The 23587-nt window shown below is 34.8% G+C and overlaps 2 protein-coding genes across 2 annotated transcripts; one reads left to right on the forward strand and one right to left on the reverse strand.

Moving 5' to 3' along the window:
* Positions 1–1721: 1721 nt before the first annotated feature.
* LOC145579749 (uncharacterized) lies at positions 1722–12921 on the forward strand. The gene is made up of 16 exons (XM_081636990.1): positions 1722–1855; positions 3375–3669; positions 3770–3898; positions 3981–4188; positions 5333–5479; positions 6892–6966; positions 7321–7392; positions 7526–7597; positions 8405–8476; positions 8590–8661; positions 9263–9334; positions 10316–10387; positions 10498–10641; positions 10821–10892; positions 11658–11804; positions 12439–12921. The coding sequence occupies exons 2-16, from the start codon at positions 3469–3471 to the stop codon at positions 12621–12623; spliced, it is 1740 nt and encodes a 579-aa protein (XP_081493116.1). The 5' UTR covers positions 1722–1855; positions 3375–3468; the 3' UTR covers positions 12624–12921.
* A 569-nt stretch (positions 12922–13490) lies between these two features.
* LOC145579750 (protein PHOX1-like) lies at positions 13491–18818 on the reverse strand. Its single transcript, XM_081636991.1, has 4 exons — positions 18064–18818; positions 15508–17600; positions 15169–15421; positions 13491–14165 (listed from the first exon to the last, which is right to left on the reverse strand). The coding sequence occupies exons 2-3, from the start codon at positions 17591–17593 to the stop codon at positions 15273–15275; spliced, it is 2235 nt and encodes a 744-aa protein (XP_081493117.1). The 5' UTR covers positions 17594–17600; positions 18064–18818; the 3' UTR covers positions 13491–14165; positions 15169–15272.
* Positions 18819–23587: the final 4769 nt, after the last annotated feature.

The raw sequence follows: 23587 nt of genomic DNA on the forward strand, positions 1-23587 counted from the left end.
GATATAGTTCACACAGAATTAGTCAAATAGACAAATAGTATAAAACCTTAATACAGTACAAATACGTAGTATGTTTTATCTTTTATGATGACAATTTGAATATATCTTGATTAGATATTGGAAATTTCCTTGAAGATGTGATGTTGACAATGTTCTACATGAATAACATGATGGTCCACTTGAATTAAGAGTATTCCAAAGCCAATTGCAATTGGATATTTATGATATTTGACCATTGGTACGTTGCTTTGAACCTAATTAGAACTATTTGGGTACCTCTTTGAAAGGTAATTTGGAGTAACAATAATAAGAGGGTGATAGTTAGATACATAATATTTCGGTATAATAGTTAACAAAATTGTCTTGTATTTTCTCCATCATCTTAATTTCGATATTTTCAAAGCATAATATCAACAATTCCCTCTAATCCTGTTTGGTCTTCCCATTTACAATCTTTATGTGTTAAACAAAGTTCAACTAAGAACAAACAAGATAATTTTTGGCAATTTAGGTTAGTGTCTTCTTAGCTTTGCCTCAGGGCCAAAACAAGGTAATGCAAAGCCTCGAAAGGCAATTAAGACAACGCAAGGCCAAGCCAAGGGCATCATAAGGCATATGAAAGCATCATGAGACGTGATAAAATATGGTAGGCAAAAGCATGAATGAGATGATTCCGAGCACCAAGTTTGTCTCTTTGGATGCTCTTGGAACCTCGGAAATAACATTGATGCTTAATCTTGTCAGGTGCAAGAATGTTCTCCATAAGCAAACATTGAAGGCTATGTAATACACAAAATCGGACCAATTTCAAATGTTTTGTGACCCCGAGAATTCTTTGGATTGTATCCCAGGCCCATATGATGTTGTTTGGAAACACATAGACCAATAATAGTCATTTACATAAAGGCCCATGGCGGCTAAATTGAAAAAGGTTATACTTATGAACGACTAAATTGTCAGTTTAAAAGACAAAGTAAACCGTTCAAACTACCTAAATATCCTCCCGTGTTGTGGAGTCTAAAACACTGTGCCATATGCATTTTTAAGTTCATACTAATGCAATACATAAGGATGTCCTTAAAAATTTAAAATAGACATAAAGGGTCACAAAATGTTTATACATTAGTATTGGTACAACCCACTACAAAATACTCCGTAAATCATAAGTTAAGTACTCGTATAATCATTACTCATTTAAATATCTTCCTATTTCATATAAATAGTTCTACAAAATATAAAAAAGTCTCGACTGTACCATCTATTATGTATGTAATCACAACGTACAAATAAAGAATTTCTTCTATTGAATAAATATTGATGGCTACGAGTACTACTTTTGCACTTGCGTGCAAGTATGCAACCTATGATTCCACAAACCGTTTTTTTTAAAACGTTAATCTCAAAAAACAATCTTACATTATCGTATTATTAATATTATCACCCCTAAATGAATTATTAAGAATAATTTCATTAATAATTTCAATCAAAAGAAAAAAATCACTGACAAGATTACAGATAAATACAAATATTTAATACACATATTTACCAGATAAAGTGGAAGCAAAGTAGGACCCACATCAGCCCTTTGCAAATTATCTTCCTTATCCATTACGACTTCCCACCGAACGACTACAACCGTCCACGTGTCATACATCCGTAGGTTCGAAAACTAGGCTCGGACTCACCAGCTTTCTTCCACACTCGTAACTTGTTACTTCTTCTTGTTCTTCCATCTTCGTGTCATCATCATCTTCATCTTCATCATCATCAGTTTTCTCTCTCCTCTTTTTTTGCTTCACTCTTTTACTTGATCATCTTCAACAATTTTTTCATCATCAATTTCCAATTTTGAAAGGTATTCTTTTAATTCTTTTTTTTGTATTTAATTTCTTAATTTTAGCATTGAATTATGTTTTAATTAGCTGATCATTTAGGGTTTATCTGAGATTTTTTTTTTTTTTTTTTTTTGTGTTGGGTTTATTTTGGGATGATTATGAAGATTATTATAGTTAAGTTTTTTTTGTCAATTATTTATTTTTTCGAAATTATGGGAAAAAAAAATATAATTTGGTGTTAATCATCATAATTTGAGAGTTTAGGGAATATTATTTCTGCGATTATCAGACATTTCGGTAAAGTGATGATTTTTATTAATGTATATCTGCTTGTTTTGTTGTATTTGTTTGAATATGTATGTAATTTATGTTCGATATCAACTAGCTTAGTTGGTACGGACTTGAAAATTGGTACTCCGTACCTAAGACCTCAGATCAAATTTAGTCGTTATTGTCCTTCGGCTTTATACACTGTTACATAAAAAAAAAAAAAAAAAAAAAAAAAAAAAAAAAAAAAAAAAAAAAAAAAAAACTTAACTATGTGCAAAGTAAAGTTACTTGTAAGTTGGTTTATTTTGTGAATGTGGTTTTTTGAATGAACATTGGGAGCTCAAGCTTTCATTATATATCTTTCAGTATGATATTATCTGTGGAAGTTTCTAATTCTAGGTACATTGTGTTAATATAAAGACACAGTATAAAAACGAAAACTTTTTGAGATGAAATGTTATCTCTTTTTAAATTGCCAAATTGGGTAGCTAAGTTAATTTTTGTGATCGTCTTCAATGACTGATTGACTGTTACATTAGGTGGTTCACATAGTTGATTCGACTTTGTAGAAAAGAAGATTAAAGGGATCAGTCCATGGTTTCTTTGTTCTTCTTCTTGTTTAGCTTCCTACTTTTGAATGTTTTTTGTATGGAGTAACATTTTTTGGGTGTTGCTATGAGTAACTTAAAGGGTTATCTTTTAAGCTTTAAAGTATTTTCCAAAGTAGTTATGATTTCGGAATTTATGACAAAATACGTGTAGATCGATTTTTATTAATGTTTAATAGTTCTACTCTGAGCTACTTATACATGGCCCTAAGCATTTTCCCTTTTACATTATGTGCAGATTGATTTTTTTTAATGTTTAATGTTTCTACTCTAAGCTTCTTATACATGTCCCTAAGCAATTTCCCTTACAAATTGTGTGTATCTTTATGTTATTAATGTTTGATATTTCTACTCTTAAGCTTCATATACATGGCTTAAATATTTTCCCCTTTTTTGTTTGAGTCCAAGAATTTATGATGATTGTATTTGTTATATTGAGACTTTTAGAAGTGATAGGTCCATAGTGTCTACTAATATGATCTATATGGTTAATTTAAGCTTATAGGTTATCAATTTTAGTGAAGAGATATGGTGCTTGAGAAAATTCCTGGGCAATCAAATCTCGACAACTTTTTTTTTTTGATTCATTCTGCATGCTATTTGACTGTTCTACTATGGTTGATGGAAGTTTATGATTTTCTGTTGGTTACTTTGGTGACAGGGTCAACAAGATATTTAGGTGTACATGGGGTTTTCATACTCTCTCCAAAAATTCTTAGCTCCATTTGAAGCTTTTTAGAAATATTGTTGGTGCAATGGGTGGGGTTTGTTCGAGGAAGAGGGGTAACCAGGTCAATGAAGACGGTGTGCGCATAGGGGTCAATAGAAGATACAGTAAAAATGGGAGTTCAAAATGGTTACTGGGCACCCCATTCTTTAGGACAACATCAGGATGTCAGCCAGAGGGTGTCAGTTGCCCATCTTTGATGGAGCTATGCGTTCATAAAACTTGTCAGGTAGCTGTGGTTTTTGTTAATGTTATGCCTCTGTCTTTTACTTTTTGTATGTTATCTGTCAAAGCTATATACATATGATATGTATTCTTTCTATGTACAGGATATCGATAAATACAAGTCATTCTCAGTGCTTCCAAGAGATATAAGTCAGCAAATATTTGATGAATTAGTCCGCTCACATCGCTTAACTGATGTTTCACTTGAAGCTTTCCGTGACTGTGCTCTAGAGGTCTGGCGCAACTGACATTACCGTGATATGTTTGTATGGATCCCTATAGTTAATTTGACTGACTGTGTTTTAATATTGCTAGGATATTTGCTTGGGAGACTATCCTGGAGTTGACGACAGTTGGATTGACGTTGTCTCTTCTCAAAGCTCCTCTTTACTCTCTGTTGATCTTTCTGGTTCCGATGTGACAGATTCTGGGTTGGCTCTCCTGAAAAGTTGCTCCAATCTTCAAGCTTTGGCTTTCAATTACTGTGATCATATTTCAGCAAATGGCCTGAGGCATTTCAGTGGTAAATTTTTAAGTTGCTTGTGGTAATTATGAACTTTCTGATAGTTTACTTCTAGGTCGTGCGCAATGTATAAAAAAGCTCAAGGCGCGCTGAAGCGAGAAGGGTCATGCAGCGCCTAGGTGCGCCGAGGCGCGCCTCTTTGAAGTGAGGCGCACTGTACAAGCAGTTAAAAAAAATTGGCAGAGATTTCTCCAAGTGCGCCTCACTTGCGCCTCAGGTGCGCCTTGTGCGCTTTTGGTGCGCCTCATGCGCCCAGTTTATCTTCCAGTATCCATAACATTGCTGCTATCTTACTTTTTTGGTCACATTCTTTATGGCTTCAGTTATTTTCTGACTTTTCACCCTCTTATCTGGGTGAGGGGTTCAGAATAAATGGATGCTGCTGCCTGAAACTCCCCCCATCCCTTATTGTTCGCACCATTTGACCCAAAAAGCTCTCGCAGAAAGTGGGCCATGGTGCAAACAAAAAGGGACTGAGGGAGTAGAAATTTGTGAGAGTAATATGGTAAAGTTCAAATTTTTTGTGTGAATAGACAAAACATACTGTTTTCCCATCTTCATCCAGGCTGTATCTTTTTTGTGGTACATCAACATAACTAGGTAATGTGGCTTAAAAATGGAAGTTATAATATGGAAGTATGAGTCATGTTTTGAAGTAATAGCATTTTTGCAAATTTGTTATTTGCATTTTCTAGATATTTTCTGGATAATGAAAAACAAAGACATGTATCCGGGTAGGTCAAGAGCTCAGGATGGTATCAAGTATCAACTTCATCAAGAGAGCGGAAATGTTTTTCATGTGTGTTCTCTAAAGCCAAAATTTGATTTTCTTCTTGTTAAGTTTTTCAAACAAGGGATAAGTTCTTTTATGGTTAACTTTAGTCCTATTTTGTCTGCTCAAAAACAGTCTTCCTTGATTGTGTGTACTTATTTACAAGTCATCCTTTTGTTGGCTAAATTTTTTCCTTACATGATGACACTTTAAAATCCCTTTCTTTGGTGGTGCTTTTACAAATAAAGAGGTTGGGAGGAAGAGAGGAGGGGGGGGGGGGGGGGGGGGGGGGGGGGGGGGGGGGGGGTCAGCATGGATTATATGCTATCTTTTGCCTTTTGACTGGAAACTGATGAACTTATTGTTTTTCAGGGCTTTCAAACCTTTCTTCTTTGAGTTTAAGGAGGAGTTATGCTGTGACCGTTGAAGGAATGCGTGCCTTCTCCAGCTTAGTCAACTTGCTTGAATTGGATCTTGAGAGATGTTCTGGGATTCATGGCGGTTTTGTTTATCTTAAAGGTTAGTTTCCTGGTATATCCTTACCTGTATAAAGTCAAATTTTCATGATGTTTATTCATCATATTATAGAAGATCCATCAAATTCAGAGTTTGTCTTTTTCATGGAGGAGAATGTGTCTTGACTTCATTTGGGTATAGCTTTTGTTGACTTGAAACGCTGAGGTGCATAGCACATTAGCACTCTAGGTCTCTAGGTCATCTACTCTATGGTTTTTGTCCATGCAATATTGCTGAACCAACCACTAAGATGTTTGAGGATTAAGAGGCATGCCTAGATACATCATACAGTAGCCTTTATGGCAACTGTGATCATGAATTTAAGTTCGTTTTATGCTTCTTTTGTACTTAATCACTTGCAATGTTTTGGCTTTTACGCTTGCCAATACACTACTTCAACTATTATTATTTGTAAATATATATAGTAAAAATTACAAACTAGATGATATTTTGAATTTTTATGCTGAGACTAAATCCAACAACCTTTTGCATAATAGCATTGGTCAAAATTAATTTTTTTAGTAACAAAAGTCAAAATATTGCGATTATTGATGAACTGAGGAAGTATGATGTTCTATAGATGCTGCATCAAGTATTATCAGTAATATTGCTTTTTTACAAGATACATATTCTGGATAAATCTTTTTTGCCTGACAGAGTATAATTTTAAATTATGAAAATGCATTTCTTTCTTCACTTGGCGCTTTCTCTGCTGTGGCACGCCTTCGCTTATACTTCATGAACTAGGCTCCAAGACGGCCATCTCCTTGGCATGCTTCTTTGCCTTTTAAAACTTGATTTATTACACTACTATAAATGTAATATAGTTCATACTTTGGCGGCCTGCTATGTCATGTTATACTGAGATCTATACGTTGAGGCTCTGAGTTATTTTACATTTTGTTTCTGACTTGACACCTATCAGGTCAAGATTTGTTTCATTAAAATTGATTATTTAGCAGTGAAAGGAGTTCTTACTTGGCGCACACATGATGAGCAGTGTTATTCTGTCCTTTATACGTTCAACAAAAAAGAAAGTTTCGGTCTTGATCAATTTCAGATTTAGATTATAACAGACTGAAAATAATTAATCACTAAATGTGCTCTACTCCTTGTGTATTGTGGGGCATTTGTGTGTGTGTGTGTGTGTGTTTTTTCCCAATCACAGTGTATATAAAGAACCATTCTGCCAAGGGTTAAGATGTGCAATTGAACCTGTAAATGGTAAATGCATGTTATTGTTTACCTTGATGGTAAAATATGTATTAAGCAGTGAGCTTAGGCTCTTATTGGGGATGGGATAATTTTCTTGGTTGAGATTCTTGAGAAATATTTTTTTTTTCTTGATGCAAGCTATGTTTTACTCTGTACTGTTGTACAATACCTCTGAACTTTTATGTTTCATATACTTGTAGGTCTGAAGAAGCTCAAGTCTCTTAACATTAGGTATTGTAAATGTGTCACAGACTCAGATATGGAGGCAATTTCAGGTGAGTTATTTGCTTTTTTTTCATGTCCATTGGCTTTATAAGCATCAACTTGTCATGTATGTACATGAGTCTCGACTCTTGCAATCATCATTTGTGAAAACTTTCTCAATAATAGCTGCTTCTAAACCCTTTTTTTTTTTTTTTTGATTGTCCAGTACCTCTCATGGACCAATTTAACATATCTTAGTCAATGATGTAACAATAATGTGTATATTTGGTATAGCTAATTGTTAAGTTGTGACTATTTTTTTGTCAAAATGATTGCACATGTTTGCACTTTGGTTTAAGCTAGATTGATGTACTCTTTTTTTTTTTTTTTTTTTTTCTTCTGCATTCTTTCTTATGGTACTCCAGAATTTATAAACTTGAGGGAGCTGCAAGTTTCTTGCAGCAGTATCACTGATGCTGGCGTTTCATATTTGAAAGGTAGGCACCTTCCTAACCAATTTAAATTTCTGAGTCTATCAGCTAATTTTCCAGATTCTTTTATGTCAATTATTATTTCAAGTTTTTTTCCCCCCTTTATTGTGCTGATGGAGCCAATTTCTTTTGCTGTCAGGATTGCAAAATCTTATATTGTTGAACTTGGAAGGTTGCCAGCTTAGTGCTGCATGTTTGGACTCCATTTCAGGTTATTTATTAGTACCCACCATCTTTATTTTTCATATTCTGAAACTCAATGCTCCATCCGCATCATTATGTTGTTCTTGTTTTACTATTTGCACAGTTTCCAATGTACACCTTTAAGCATAAACATCTTTAAACATGTATTATAAAAAATGGGTCTTTTACTTGAAGTACTAGGTAGTTTTCATGGATTTGGTGCTAAATTTGGTCTTTTTGTACCAACGGTAGTTATGGAGCGGTGGCAGTAATTGGTGACAATTTTACACTGGTGTTGCAAACGGCGGCGATGTAATGATTATTTTGCAGAATTAAAAAACTTAATTCTGTGTAACATTATACGAAGACAAATTAAACAAGATCCCAATAGTATAATTTTTTTCTTATATATTTATCGTGAAAGTATTAGATTAGATCCCATTTGCACTATAATCTATGTAGATTCAACAAGAACAGAAAGGATAGGAAGGAGTATCTAACAAGAATGCCCATCTCCGAGGCTTTTAAATTGTATTGTGGGCTTGGCAGAGTCCTGGATCTTGTCTGCAAACCCTAGAAGCTTATTACTTGTTAATCTTCAGCAGTAAATCAATGATGAAATGAGAAGGGGTAGAGAAATAAGTTCTACCTTTCTCTTGTAGAATTGTGTATCACCAAATATTTGAATTTTAGAAAGGAAAGTCTTGTGCTGTCCCTTTTTTTGTTAAGTAATGTTTTTAACTTGATCATATGGCAAATCTTGTGAGCGAAAAACATTTTAGATTGAATTGTTCATTGAAGGTCCTCATCCCTCAATTTATTTTTGCTGATGCAGCTCTTGTAGCTTTGTCATACTTGAACCTTAGCAGATGCGGCCTGTCTGATCATGGTTTTGACAAGCTCTCAGGTTATTTTTATTGAGATTTTATTGATTGACAATACCAATGCTATGTAATTTCCTCTAAAATTTGCTTTTTTATGCTACCTCTAAATTTGGATCTTTGATTACCCGTTTTACAGGACTTAAGAACTTGAAGGTGTTCAATCTGGCCTTCAACAATATAACAGATGCATGTTTGGTTCATCTCAAAGGTTTTATTGCTTCTTCACTCTCTCCCCCTTCTGTGTCATTCTCTATGTGTGTACTTGCACTGATGAATGTAATAGGTTCCTTTTAATTTCTGCCAGTGGATGAATGGAGGCTGTGTCATTTTCTTGGCCCTTATTTAAAATAGGTTTTTTCACAAAAAAAAAAGATATTACTTGGTTCTACCCTATGTAAACTTCTGAGAGGACATGTATTTAAACGATTAATGGTCAATGAATTACCCTGTAACCAATACTGATTAAAATACGCTACATTCTAGCCTGAATTTTCTCGCTTTCCTTCAAGGAAAAGATTGTCAATAAACATGATAAATTTTCTTAGTTAACTTGAAAAAACGTTTAGTTTGGCTCTCAGAAAAGCAGAATTCCAATTTTGTTAAACTTGTTGCTAAAATTAATATCTCAGACTTCTGCATCCTCGCTTCTTTATCAGATGTTGCATACTTTCTTGAATAAATCTTAGCACTTATGTAGTAAGTTTTTCATATATGGCCAGTTATAAAGCATTATTCTTGTTAACTTGAAGGGTTAGCGACTTGCATGAATGCTCAGGTTGTTTCTTTCTTCCTTTATTGCGTGATTTCAGGTTTATCAAATTTGGAAACCTTGAACTTGGACTCCTGTAGGATTGGTGATGAAGGACTTGCTAACCTGACAGGTTTGTTCTTTAACCTAACTCTCCCTTGTTCTTTCACCTATAATCTGTCTTGATGTTCACTTGGTTATTTTTAAAATCAATTTATTTAAAGCTGCTGTATTAATGCTTGTCTGCATGCTTTTGTAAGAATTTGCTATATTTAACTTATCTTAGGCATCATTAATGGCAGAAAATAGGAAGAAGATGATTCCCTTTATTAATAACTGAAATACAGCAATTTGTATAGGATAATTCCCACTTTCAAGGTTCTGTTTTTTTGTCAAAAAAAAAAAAAAAAAAAAAAAAATAAAAATAAAAATATCCCACTTTCAAGAGGTGGAGGGTGGACTAACTCCCAATTTTGCTTTCGAAACTAACCCAAAACACTCATCAATATCTAACATAAGTCCTCTCTCTAATTATTTATAGAGCTCTTCCTCTAACTAGATAGGTTATTACCCAAGTGACTTAATACAACTACTTAAATTTCCCCTCCCCTAATATCAATTCATAGCAGAATTTCGCTCTTGAACAAGCTTGTCTGTTTAAGTGAGTATTGTATTCTTGCATGTCAATATTTTGCAGATGAAATTTTTTCTGAATCTCCTATTAAACCCGCCCTTTGTGGCTTGTAATTTTGGCTTCATGACTCGTTTTATAGCTGATGGCAAATTGATGGGTTGAGATTCAATTACATTTTGTTATAGGATTATGCTCTTTGTGTCCTTTATAATGTTATATCTATGCCAATAAGGCCCATTTTCCATGTGCAAATGTTTTGTTTCTTTGGTTTCTGATAATTTGCTGCTTACTATGAAGCTCAATAACTTCTCTTTCTTTCTTTCTGTTTTTTGCAATTAATTGATTTTATTAACTTGGAATGCTTGAAGATTCGGTGCCAGTGGCTATGGCTAAATTAGGGCTTATATTAATGATCTTTAGATCTTGTATGTTTGCATTTGGGAGCATTTGTATGCTAAGCATTGTGATTCTTCTGAATAGGACTTTTGCTGCTGAAACATTTGGAGTTATCAGATACTGAAGTTGGAAGCAATGGGCTGCGGTATCTGAGTGGTAAGACATCATTCTTGTGTCATTATTGACAGCTTTTTTGGGAATGTTTTTTCTAGAGTTCTATTGATAAGAACTGACTTGATATGATCAAATTTTTTTCAAATTTGTAGGACTGGCGAATCTTGAGAGCATAAATCTGTCATTTACCTTGGTTACTGATGCTGGTCTGAAGAAGTTGTCGGGTTTAAGTTCTCTGAAATCACTAAACCTTGATGCTCGCCAAATCACTGATGTTGGGTTAGCTGCTCTGACAAGTAAGCAATTTGTGTGCATTAACAAATGTATCGTTCAAGAAATATGATACGGAGTAGTATTTTATTACTCAGCTTGCTTCAACTGTGAGCCAGTTGGCATATTTACTACATACATTTATATGTGGATCGGAATTGTATGTCAAAAAGTTATATGTGGAGTCTTGTATATGATGTTGCAGGTCTGGAAGGCTTGACTCATCTAGATCTTTTTGGTGCACGAATTACAGACTCAGGGACTCAATATTTGCGCTGTAAGTCATGCCAACTTGCTTTTGTTGTGCAATGTTTTGTACTGATTTATGACAGCAACATTAATATTATCCTGAATCCTGATCTTTAAAGAAGGTTCTGTCCGTTACAGGATTGTTCTTTCTTTTTGGGAAATAACACTAATGTATTACCACACCTTATTAATTTAATCCTTTCCGTCCACTAATCCACTTGTCACTAATTACACTATTCTTGTATACTAGAAAAAATTCATCCCCTTGTCATGAATAGCAACTCACATCTTGCTCTGCATGTGGGTTTCTGCTGTTTTAACATCTTATCTAAGCTCTCTCATGCTGAACAGATTTTACAAGTTTTCCAGTGCTTGTGAATTCAGGCTGTATAATTGGCAGTATCAATTGCCAAATATCTTAGATCTCTTGAGTTCTGTTCTGTACATACATTGGTATAAAAATATGTTGACTTCACTCCCACCCTTGCTCACTTCCCATACTCGGGGAAGTGAAAGCTGACCCAACTTACTGGTACTTGCCCGAGTGGAGATAATGGGGAGTTGGCCTGTTTTCCTTCTCCTACCCTAATCCTTGGCCTCGATCTAATAGTGTGGGCTAGAAGAAAAAAGGTGTGTGCTAGCATGATGATGATGGTCTATTGAGAGGGGATTCTCTCTCTCTCTCTCTCTCTCTCTGGGTTGAAGGAAAGGGGAAGTTACTGTCAAAAAGATTTTTTCTTTTGGTATAGATAAAATCCTGTTGAAATACCTTAAATTTTTATTGCTGTTGCAGGCTTCAAGAACCTCCTGTCACTTGAAATATGCGGTGGAGGCTTGACGGATGCTGGTATGAAGAACATTAAAGATCTTACTTCTCTTACGCTGCTCAATTTGTCTCAAAACGGCAACCTCACTGACAAGGCCCTGGAAATGGTTTCTGGTACGTCTTTATTGTTACTCAGTAGATATAATTTTTTGTTCCAATTAATTTAAAGCAATTCAACTTTTCAACAAGATAGGTTTGATAGTAATTGCACTTTGGGTTCGACTTATAAATTAAGATTAAATCCAAATGTAATCTTAATACTTGTATTACTTTAAAGCATGCAAAATGGTTGGTTTGTGTACCCTTGTTTTGACTTTCTTATGCTAGTTAAAGGGGTGAGCCATCCACTTATCTCAGCCAACTTTTCACCAAAGCCTCCATTGTTCCATCTTATCCTATGTTCTTCCCATTAATTAATTTATGTAGCGGTGGCATAGTAGTTAATTCAATCATAAATCAATGCAATACATTTTTTAGACACCATACAGTGGGTGCCTATGTGCGTGACTACTAACTGCATATGGAGGGAATATCTTAAAACGAAAATCTACCCTGCATATTTTTAAGATATTTGTATAAAACTGTGTTGTAATCGTTTCCCTGAATCTCTACCCCTCCCACACAAACACTTTCATTTTGAATTAAGTTTACCAGAATCCGGTGCAATATACATATGATACACTGATATGTAAGCTGGATGTTGTTACCCTTGTTGGGTCTACTCATATCTTCCTGTTCATTGGTGTAGGATTAACAGCATTGGTATCTTTGAATGTCTCAAATTCTCGTATAACTAATGATGGCCTGCAACACTTGAAGCCTTTGAAGAACTTGCGTTCATTGACACTAGAGTCATGCAAGGTAACTGCATCTGAGATACGGAAGCTGCAGTCCTCCTCCCTTCCTAATCTGGTCAGCTTTCGTCCCGAATAAGATCAGCTGCAACTGTAAATAGTCCATTTCTGTCCTCTTTTCTGGCATTGTACATATAATGGGGAAATAAACACACTTTTAAGTTAAGATTAAAATTAAGAAATGGAGTGAGATCTTGAAAAGTAACTTTGATGGATCATTGTAAATAGCTTTGATTTTTCTGAACTAGTGATTATAGCCATGCACTCTAAACTCTGTATATAATGCTTTCACTACACAAATGGAAGTTGTATCTTTTTAATTATGGTACAAAACTATAAATTTATTGAAGTTTAAGGTTTCAATCTTCAGTTGATAATTTTTAAGATAGTAAGTTCAATCACCCCCTGTAATTTATATACTAATACGTAAATAATTGTAAGCTCAATCGCCTTTTGATTACCAAATCAATTATCCTCGTATCACTTGGCAATTGGCATGCATTATCAACAACAAATTCAAATTGCAGATGTGCTACTCTTCCCTTTTTAAATCAATTTGAGATAGAAACAGAAGGCAGGATCCAATTGTAATATAATCAGATTCATTCCGTAATGTAATGAAATCCAAAATAATGCTGATGTTAAATTTTTCAATATAGAATCATGGATGTGTGTATTTGTACACCGCAAGATAAAGATTTAATTTTCAGTTAATAAAAGCTGTATCTTTAAGATTATGGCACAAAACTATGTTTTTTATAATCTTCAGTTAATAACAAGTAAAGTTGTGATAAGTTATAAGATTGTTCGATTTTTAAACATTTTCATTATGTGATACCTACTTTGATGGAAGAACCATGAATAAAGAAGAAATATGTCTTAATTATTCATTCTTTTTTCTATAATTTATTGAAATAAGCATGTTAATAATCATTAAACAGCAACATTGGCAATTTAACATTGATATAAGATTATAACCACCAAAAAATTAAGTAAAAAAATTGCCTAATACAAACCTTTCAAACTATAACCATACCATTAATCTTGCGCCAAGTTCCATTCCTACAACAAGGGCGCAAAACTAACACAAAATAAAACTAAACAAAGACATCAGACAAACACTATTTTGTATACAATAATTACTAGCCAATCCTTTCTTTTTTTTTTTTTTTTTGGGGGGGAGGGGCAGGGGTGGTATGTTGTCGGCCACAAAATTAGTAGCTTCTCGCAAAACCTTGTTGTAGCTCAGTTACTGCCCAGAGATACTGCTGGCCCTCCTTCATGTGTCACTATGACTGCTCGATCCTTGGACTGCAGAATCGGGAGTGTGTGTGCAGTACCACTTTGCCACACCCCATAGCTCAAAATACAAATACAAAAGCTACACTAGCTGAGAAAGAATATGATAAGTACTTTCTGTTAGGAATTATATATTGCCTTTCAATTCTTGCATTGGGAATGTGATGAATTTAAAGCAAAACGCTGCCATAAGTGGACTTCAACTGTTTCATCTCTGCCCAATATGGTGTGTAAAATGTAGAAACAACAAAATTGCAACTTAGTTCCTTTTTCCAAATGAAGGCCCTGTGAGTTGATGCACACAGAAAAAAAATTGCCTGACCTGCATAAGAAAAGCAGAGAAATCAGCTACATAAGATGAAGGCAAGTTACTCTAATATATAGGATTAGAACTTAGAGGCAGAGAAGGATTTGATACAGCTATAAATTATGCTTCAAATGTATGTTCTATTCTATCATGTTACACCATAAGGCATACCCTCTACTTGAAAATCATCTATTAATTTATCAATGAAAATCAACATAAGCCCAAGTAATTCATCTGTTCAGCAACAAGTTTAAATACAACTATATATTTGTCCTATGCAAAACAATATCTCAACTGATGTCAAACTTATATCCGGACTCAACAAACTAACAACTGGCCTATTATAGCAGCCCCGCATTTTCTTGTTGACCTAAACATGGTATCTAATGAGGTAGTGTCCTTCTCTAGCATCAAAGAGACTTGAGACCTTCAGGGAAGCTCATCTCCACCGAGGAAGTGGGAATTATTTTGTGGATATCTTCCCAAATCACTGTCCCTATTAATGGGGGCAGTACACACATATACACCAGGATCAACATCATTGAAGCCAATTTCTCAATAAGATGACAGAAAGTCTCTGAACATTAGACTTGTTAGATAGGATTGAATTGAAATTTAATCACATTCATTCAGTAATAAGTTTTGACAGGGTTGTGATTTAAAAACTGTTTGATAGGGTTGTGCTCTCTGAACTTGTATATCACAGCATATAGCCCTTGAACTCAATTTGATAACTCTAGTCAAGTTACCAGTTGGGCAGTTGGGACAGTTATGTAATATCTAGCTGCTAGGGGATGAAAAAAATGATAAATTGTCTATAAGCAGGTAAGACAAGCTACTGTTTCTAACATAGTACAACAACAGCCAACCATAAAATCATCCAATACAAATCCAGGCAACCTCACCTTCATAAATTTCGAATAATTGAGAGAAACAAACAATTAATCAGATAGGACAAAACGATGCATGTGAAGAATGCAGAAACTATGAGACAAGCTAAGCATATTCACTAACTCACCTCAATTAAAGAATTACACATCTGGAAATATTGGTGCTTGGTACTTCAGGAGTAACCTAAGTTCTGGGACATACTTCATGTCATCTGAATTGGAAATATCTTAATCATGCCTGATCAAGTGCATAATATATTTTTGACACCCGTCGCCGCAGTAATGGTTCAAGGCGGAATGACGGTACTCCAGTGTACCACCTTTTTGCATCATCCATCTCGTTCCATGCTTGTACAATCTCGTCAATCCTGAAACCTACACCTAAAATCATGACACATAGTTAAGCACTCCAAATGGCAGAAGGATTGAAATTAATGCATAGTTCTGTATTTGATCTAGACATCTACCTTCTACCCCGGAATCATTAGAACAGTGATTCTTCACCATAACAGCTATATCAGTCGGAGAAGCTCCTGCAAGTTCAAATTTTCCAAGAGCGACCTCCAGACATTCATGCCAAACTGGCAGGTCTAGCTTAAACTCCATGATAGATCTTTCATAAAGCATGGTACCCCATAGAACATTAACCTGGGAACTGAAAGTCATGGCCATCTCTTCACTATCAATAGTTGATATATCTTTAAATAGACGATCAAAACCCATTTTCTGCATCTGAGCATGGCTGTTTTTAAGGCTGGAGATTGCACTTTGACGCTGCAGCTCTGAATCCTCCCACATTTGCACGCCTTTTTCTATGTTTTCCTCAGCTTTATTATACAGGTCAAGGACACCATTTGGTGACCATGTGTCTAAATCATCATTGTTTGCAACTGCATAGTACCAAGCAAGTTTTGCCTGCTCAAACTGCTGTAGTGCTAACGCTAGATGACCTTCATAGAAATTTGGCTTTATCTTAAGTGCTGCTTCATATTTCTGCCCTGCTTTCTCATACTCCTGTTGGGCCCAATCATAGGCAATTTTTACCTGATCAAGCATAATTTGTTGGGTCGAATCTTCTTCAAAATGTACTCGCTTCCTTGCCCGTGCCATGTGGACGTTTCCCCAATTAAACAGTGCCAATGCTGCCATTTCCTGAAACTTTTCAGCTGCTATATCAAACAGGACCTGAGCTTCTTCACAACTAATTGTCTCTTCCATGGCCTCAGAATAGAGCTTCACCCCTAGCTCATGAAGATCCAAGTATGCATCAGAGCTGAATCCAACATAATTCTTGAACAATTGAGCAAATGGAACAATCCATTCTTCAATGCACAATGTCCCCTGCTCATTTACTTTTTTTCCTCTACAATTTTCGTTCTCTGACAAATCGTTAACTCTTATTTTCTCATAGAAAGGATCATGCTCTGGACTAACTTCTACTATGTAAATCTTCACGGAACCTTGGGGGCCGGCAGATGCTTCAGCCAGTCTTAGCTCATCACTGGTCGTAATAGTGATCATGTCACCCTCATGATCTTTGTATTTGACAAGAACTGCCTTTGACGTTGGAAACCTATCCTGTATGACCTCCCTCAATTTCAAGAGACTACAATTTACAGGCAGTTGTGCCCACCTAATATCCTCTCCAAAAACCAATTTCACATTATTCTTTGGCTCATCTCCATTTGCATAAGACATCTTCTCCTCAACCACCACCTTATCCTCAGTTTTCTTCTCTAACAGATCCTCAACTTCCCTCAGCTGACTATCTTCTGCTTTTGTTTGTACATTGGTCTTCAACGCCTTCTTCTTTTCTTGGGATCTGGCTTTTTTATCTTCTTTAACAGCCACTGTCTTCTTGTTTACTGTTTTCTTTTCCAATATGTCCTCCAAGCATTTTCCGTCATCTTCTGCCTTCTCCTCCTCATATTTCGAGTTACTTTTCTTCTTAGATTTCTCTTTTACTGCTTTGGATAGAGGCTGTGAAGCTGGAACACTAGGAGATTCATTATACTCAGGAAGAGGATGGTCAAATACCCTATCACCTCTACTTTCTAAAGTCTGCTTCACCCTCTCCGCTATCTCCAAGGCTGTTAAATTGTTCGGCTCCATGGATAGAACTGCATTCAAATCTCTTAAAGCCAACTCCAACCTGTTGAGCCCCTCATAACACCTAGCCCTCTTTATAAGAGCCTTGCTGTACTTTGGAGTAACTTCTAGAGCTAAATTACATTCATGAACAGCTCGAGGATAATCACTTATACCCATTTGCATATAACAAGCAGCCATGTTGCTGCGAAGATAGGCGACATCTATGTGATTTCTCGGTAGCAACTTAACCGCCTTTTCATACTTCAACAAGGCTCCTTCAGAGTCCCTCCCTTGAAACAATCTGTTACCCTCATCCTTCAACTCCTGTGCCATGGCAATGAAAACTTCTGTATCCTTATCATACGCCCTCGGGCTGTTATCTACTGATCTATTTTGCTTTTGGGTCAAATCTCCTGATTTCTCCCCAATTTGTTTTTTCTTCTTCCCACTTGACTTCCCCATTGCAGACCTACCAACCCAAATTCACAAAACTTTCAGTTCCACAACACTAGATCATTCCTTTCTCAGATATACTACACCTTTCTTAGATATACTTCATACTTATCTAACAAAATACATATTCTTAGCAGTTTTACTCTATAGATTTTGAGAGAAATTATTGGTCAAAGTTCGATCTTGAAAATCCAAAAGTTCTAGATTATAATAGGAGTAATCACAATTTAGGAATGGAGAGAGTATCAATTAATTCAAAAATGCAGGAAGAATTTGTATCAGCATTATCTCTTACAAGCTAGAAAACCCATTTAAAATCCCACAAATTTTGTTTTTCCAACTGTCAATATTTAGAAATTATTATACCATCACATCATCAGAATCATAATCAAGCATATTCAATTGCATAAATACAATAAACTAAAATGAGCTAAAAAATCAATTAATTGAACATAATACTTATAAAGTAAATAACTTACAAGGAGGCAAAACACCTATCTTCAGAAGACAAAAAAAGAGTAATCTGGGCAACAAAATTCCTGTAAAATTACACCAACCACAAAAAATTGGAGAGAGAAAATGATAAACTTGGAAGAATTGTAAAAGAAGACCCCCAAATACAAATGGGTCCTCCTTTCTTTTTATTATCTTGAATCACTTTTTTTACAGCTTAGCATCAAAGCCACATGAAAAAGATAAGAAATGAGCTGCAAATTTTGTTTCTTTTTCCAGAAATAAAGATAAAAATCCCAGAATTTTGAAATTTTCAAATAAATACAAATTGGGTATTTGCCATTTTCTCCCAAATGACATAAATTTTTATAAATCTTCTTTGGGATTGGAGAAGGTTTAATAAATTTTTGTGTATGATATATGTATAAATGGAAATATAGAATTTCTGTATTTTGATATGAAAATGTTTTTTTGGGAGGAAAAAAGGAGGAATATAAAATAACAGAGTATGGTAGGAAAGAGATCTGAGCTATGCTTAGTTGCTTGCCAACACGCACTCTTTCTTTTCCTTTCCCTCTTTCTCTCTCTACACGCTATCGGATTCCCTTCTTCTTCAAATTACTGCTTTCTTTTTTATATCATAAAAAATTAAAAAAATAAAATAAAAAGAAAAATTAATTTTTTAAAAAAAACCTTATTTGTGATCACTTGTATAAAAACAAAGTAACCTTTATGACACTGATCGTCTAACCTATCACTGATCGAGTATCATTTATACTACTGACTGAGTAACCTCATAACATTAACGAAGTAACCCTTATAACATTGACCGAATAAACCCTATAACACTAGCGAAGTAATAATCCATATAATGGTTGGTCACACAATGTGACCAACCGCGTGATATAAGAATTTGTGTACAAAATATATAGATTTTTTTTCAAGATCCATATGAATTGGTGGAATTTATTATTTTTTTACATAGAAATAATATATGTAAGCTTTGGATACTTTTATCATAAATTTGGAAGGTTTTACAAATAGTAACATGAGTACAACTGTAGATTTGAGGATATGTCGAGATTGTTAAAGTGGAGTAATATTGATATCAACTAACAAATACAAAATGTTAGTAAGAATATTCGACCCCTAGCAAAAATCATGATAAAATCATTTACAATTAAGATTATTTAGCATAATACTTCACAAGCAAAACATGTACAATAGTATACATGCATTTCTAATGCATAAGAAATTAAGAAGTATATTATTGGAAAATTAGGTACGTAACTTGCAATGTATCGACATTAATAATATCACTAAGCTGGCAAACTAGGTCAATTGATCTTAATGACATATTATTAAATTGTACAATCACTTAGATTTTATTGGTAGAGTTGTTATATTTTTCATGTAAAGAAAATATATCGCCAAGAACGTTAACTATCAACTTAACATGTCATAAATGTAAGGAGCATTATTGTGATTTGTTGATTACCCCTTTATTTGTCTTCATCAAAAAAAAAAAAATTGTTTATGCTTGGAGAAAAATAACTCTCAATATTTATCATTTCTCTTTACTTCAAACTCATCTCTTAAGACGTGATGAATGTAGAATAAGAGGACAAATTATATAATACTTTATACACGAGTGATAGTTAATCTTAATTTATAATGATGATAATTTAGAGAAGAGATACGAAGTACTCGTATCTCGTACGTATTTAAAAATGTTAGGGTGGTGTTCACGTCACTCTTAACAATGCTATCTTCTGTTGTAAAGGGTAACGAATTCTCGCGGGAATTTTCAACTGTCAAAAAAAAGGCAAACAAAAGTTGTTTGGATTGTTTGTAAAGTCTCCACCAAAAAGTGTGGGACTATCGTCTTTCGTCTACCCAATTGCCTTTTAGTGGACACCAAGCCAAACATGCAATGTCCTTAATGTCACACCGTACCCCACTACTCCACTATCATATTTCTATTTTATTATTATATTATTTTTTTGAGAAAAATATTATATTAACGTCTTATTAATCCCTTTGTTCCTATTTTCTTTGTTTCATTTGACCTTTTACCATGTTTAATATGCTAAACGTATGATTATACATCTCTATTTTTATACAAAAAAACTATAAAAAATTTGATATTAATAAAATCACAAATTTTTGTATGTGGCTGGCCACACGGTGTGGCCAACCACAATTTTTATTATTTTTTTTAAAAAAATACCACAACTCTTCTCTCTCTTCTTTTCTTATCTTCTTCTCCAAGCTAAACCACACATCACCAACAACCATATCTCTACTCCACCCATTTTCTCTCTCCTCTTTTCTTAGTTTCTTCTTCAAGCCAAACCACACATCACCAACAACCATATCTCTACTCCGCCCATTTTCTCTCTCCTCTTTTCTTAGCTTCTTCTTCAAGCCAAACCACACATCACCAACAACCATATCTCTACTCCGCCCATTTTCTCTCTCCTCTTTTCTTAGCTTCTTCTTCAAGCCAAACCACACATCACCAACAACCATATCTCTACTCCGCCCATTTTCTCTCTCCTCTTTGCCAAATTGCTGCAATTAAAGCCCGAAATTGTAGAAATTGGGTGTTAAATTGCTGTAAAAATTTTGATTAATTATCCTGAAGATCATCAACAACAACATTTGAAATAGTGAAACCGATGAGAACCAAAGAAATGTGAGCTCGTTTTCTTCGTGGAATCTTAGATCGAACATTCTACGTCAAAAATTGTAGGGTGTTACTAGTTTGGTCAGGGGTACTTGTAGGGTATTACTGGTTTGGTCAGGGGTTACATGTAGGGTGTTACTGGTTTGGTGAGGGTGTTACTAGTTTGGTCAGGGGTTACTTGTAGGGTGTTACTGGTTTTGGTCAAGGGTTACTTGTAGGGTGTTACTGGTTTTGGTTAAGGGTTACTTGTAAGGTGTTACTGGTTTGGTTAGGGGTTACTTGTAGGGTGTTACTAGTTTTGCTCAAGGGTTACTTGTAGGGTATTACTGGTTTGGTTAGGGATTACTTGTAGGGTGTTACTAGTTTTGCTCAAGGGTTACTTGTAGGGTGTTACTGGTTTGGTTAGGGATTACTTGTAGGGTGTTACTGGTTTGGTATGGGGCTTACAAGCAACCGTTAAATAAGTAACAAGTAACCCTTGAATAAGTAATTCATACAAGTAACCTTTGAAGTAACTCATATAAGTAACCTCTAAATAAGTAACTCATACAAGTAACCCTTGAATAAGTAACTAATACAAGTAACCCTTGAATTAACCCATATAAGTAACCCCTGAAAAAAAAATACAAGTAAATTTTGAAAAAAAAAAAATACAAGTGACCCCTGAAAAAAAAATACAGGTAACCCCTGAATAAGTAATCCATACAAGTAACCCCTGAAAAAAAAAATACAAGTAACCCCTGAAAAAAAAATACAAGTCCTAAAAAAAAAAATACAAGTAACCCTGACAAAACCAGTGACCCCGTTATGCGAGTGAATAGTAACCCCGTTATGCGCGCGTAATCCGTTATTTTTACTGACTTGGCAGCAGGCCACATGGTGTGGCCTGCTGCACCAAAAAAGCTCTGTAATAAAATATATAAAGAAATTTTTTTTTATGATAAACAAAATTTCATTGTATATTTTATTAATATCAAATTAATCATACAGGAATTCACGTAGCTATATAATCTCTTATAGATTAATAAGAGTTTATAGTTTAAATTTTTACCCAAATATTGACAATGGGGCAAAAAATAGAGACGAAGAGAGTAATGATTAGCAAATGAGAATGACATTGAGTTGTTGTCTCTTTAATACTAAACTCATATTTGCTTGTTTAATACGGAGTAAAAGATAATACAATTTGGTTGATTAAACACAATTTTTTTTTATAAAAAAAGTATCAGCAACTTTTTGGTGTAGCAGGCCACATCATGTGGCATTGGTTACTCGAGTTTTTTTGTTAGGCATTACCTAAGTCTTTCAGTCAGGGGTTACTTGAGTTTTTCAGTCAAGGGTCACTTGAGCTACTCGGTCAGGGGTTACTTTAGTTATTCAGTCAAGGGTTGCTTGAGGGATTCGGATAGGGGTTACTCAAGGGGTTCACTCGATTAGGGGTTACTCAGCCAGGGGTTACTCGATTAGGGATTACTCGAATTTCTCATTGAGGGGTTACTCGAGTTTCTCGGCCAGGCCACATACAAAAAATTAATTGTGACTCGAGTAACTCCTGACCGAGAAACTCAAGTAACCTCAGAAAACTCAAGTAACCCCTGACCGAGAAAGTCAAGTAACCCCTGCTACACAGTACAACAAGCCACATATAAAAATTTGTGAAAAAGTAGTGTAGTTTTATTGATTAAAATAAATCGATTACAAAATAGACAAATGAGAATTGAAATTTTATGTAGGGGTAAAGATTAAAGATTTTGGATGAAAAATTTTGAATACCCCATTTCTTATAATAATGAATGAGAAGGTTTTGCGTAGAACGGATTCAAGTAAGACCGGGCTCAGCAACAAAAAGGCGCAGGTCTGAGATACCCAATCAAAACCCGCACACCAACATTTTATAAAATCGATAATATTGTCTTATTCCTGACTAAAATTATCTTATTCTTGACTAAAATAATTTTCTAATTTCGGACAAATATTAAACCAATTAATATTAATCTAATACTTGACAATACTAATCTAATACCTGACAATAAAAATTAAATACCAAACAATAACAATCAAATACCAAACAATAAACATCTAATACATGACATTATTTTCACCTTTACCACTGACCCTCTTCTTCTTCCATGACTACAATATTTTCTCTCTCCTCAACCCTCAGATTTCACATCATATCTAACAAACTCCTACATTTTATCATCAAGTAACAGTTCCACAAAATCAAAATTAATCAAATTCACCCAAAACCGCCTCACCAAAATCCTCCTTATCTCGACCATTATCAATAAAATTCGACCTCCCCAAATTCAACAGAGTAGCAGCGCGGATTTAGTCATTCTCCATATCATCTCGAAACTCCAAATTCAAAGCACTGATCGCCAAAGCAAGTTGCATATTCTTTATCGCGGGCAAGTTGGGAGGTGCAGGAGAGGAGGCGGAGAGTGGTGAAGGATCTGGCCGCCATTAATAGGTGGGAGGAGAGAGAAAGGGAAAGAAGGAGAATGAAGATGTTGGACTTACGTGAGTCCGTCTCACCCAAAACTTTACCATAATGAAGAGATGAATATCCAAAAAGCTAACGCTATAATAATATAATTTGATTATTGAAGGTGACAATTCAACTATACTATCTAGAGAAATTATATCCATACGTCCTAAATATTTATTGATTGTTGTACTGAATAGTTTACTCTTATTTTTAATAGAAAGGTTTTTTTTTAGGAAATTCCCCTCAAACCAATTTAAATTTTTAAACCATCTTTGCAAAATTGCAAGTTAGACTCTTCAGATGGCGTGAAGGTAAGAAAATCTCTACTCTAAAAAATTGATATGGGAACATATTTTAGTGTTACATTAAT

Source organism: Chenopodium album, chromosome 14 (assembly GCF_948465745.1).
Source record: "Chenopodium album chromosome 14, dcCheAlbu1.1, whole genome shotgun sequence".
Taxonomy (NCBI): Eukaryota; Viridiplantae; Streptophyta; class Magnoliopsida; order Caryophyllales; family Amaranthaceae; genus Chenopodium; species Chenopodium album.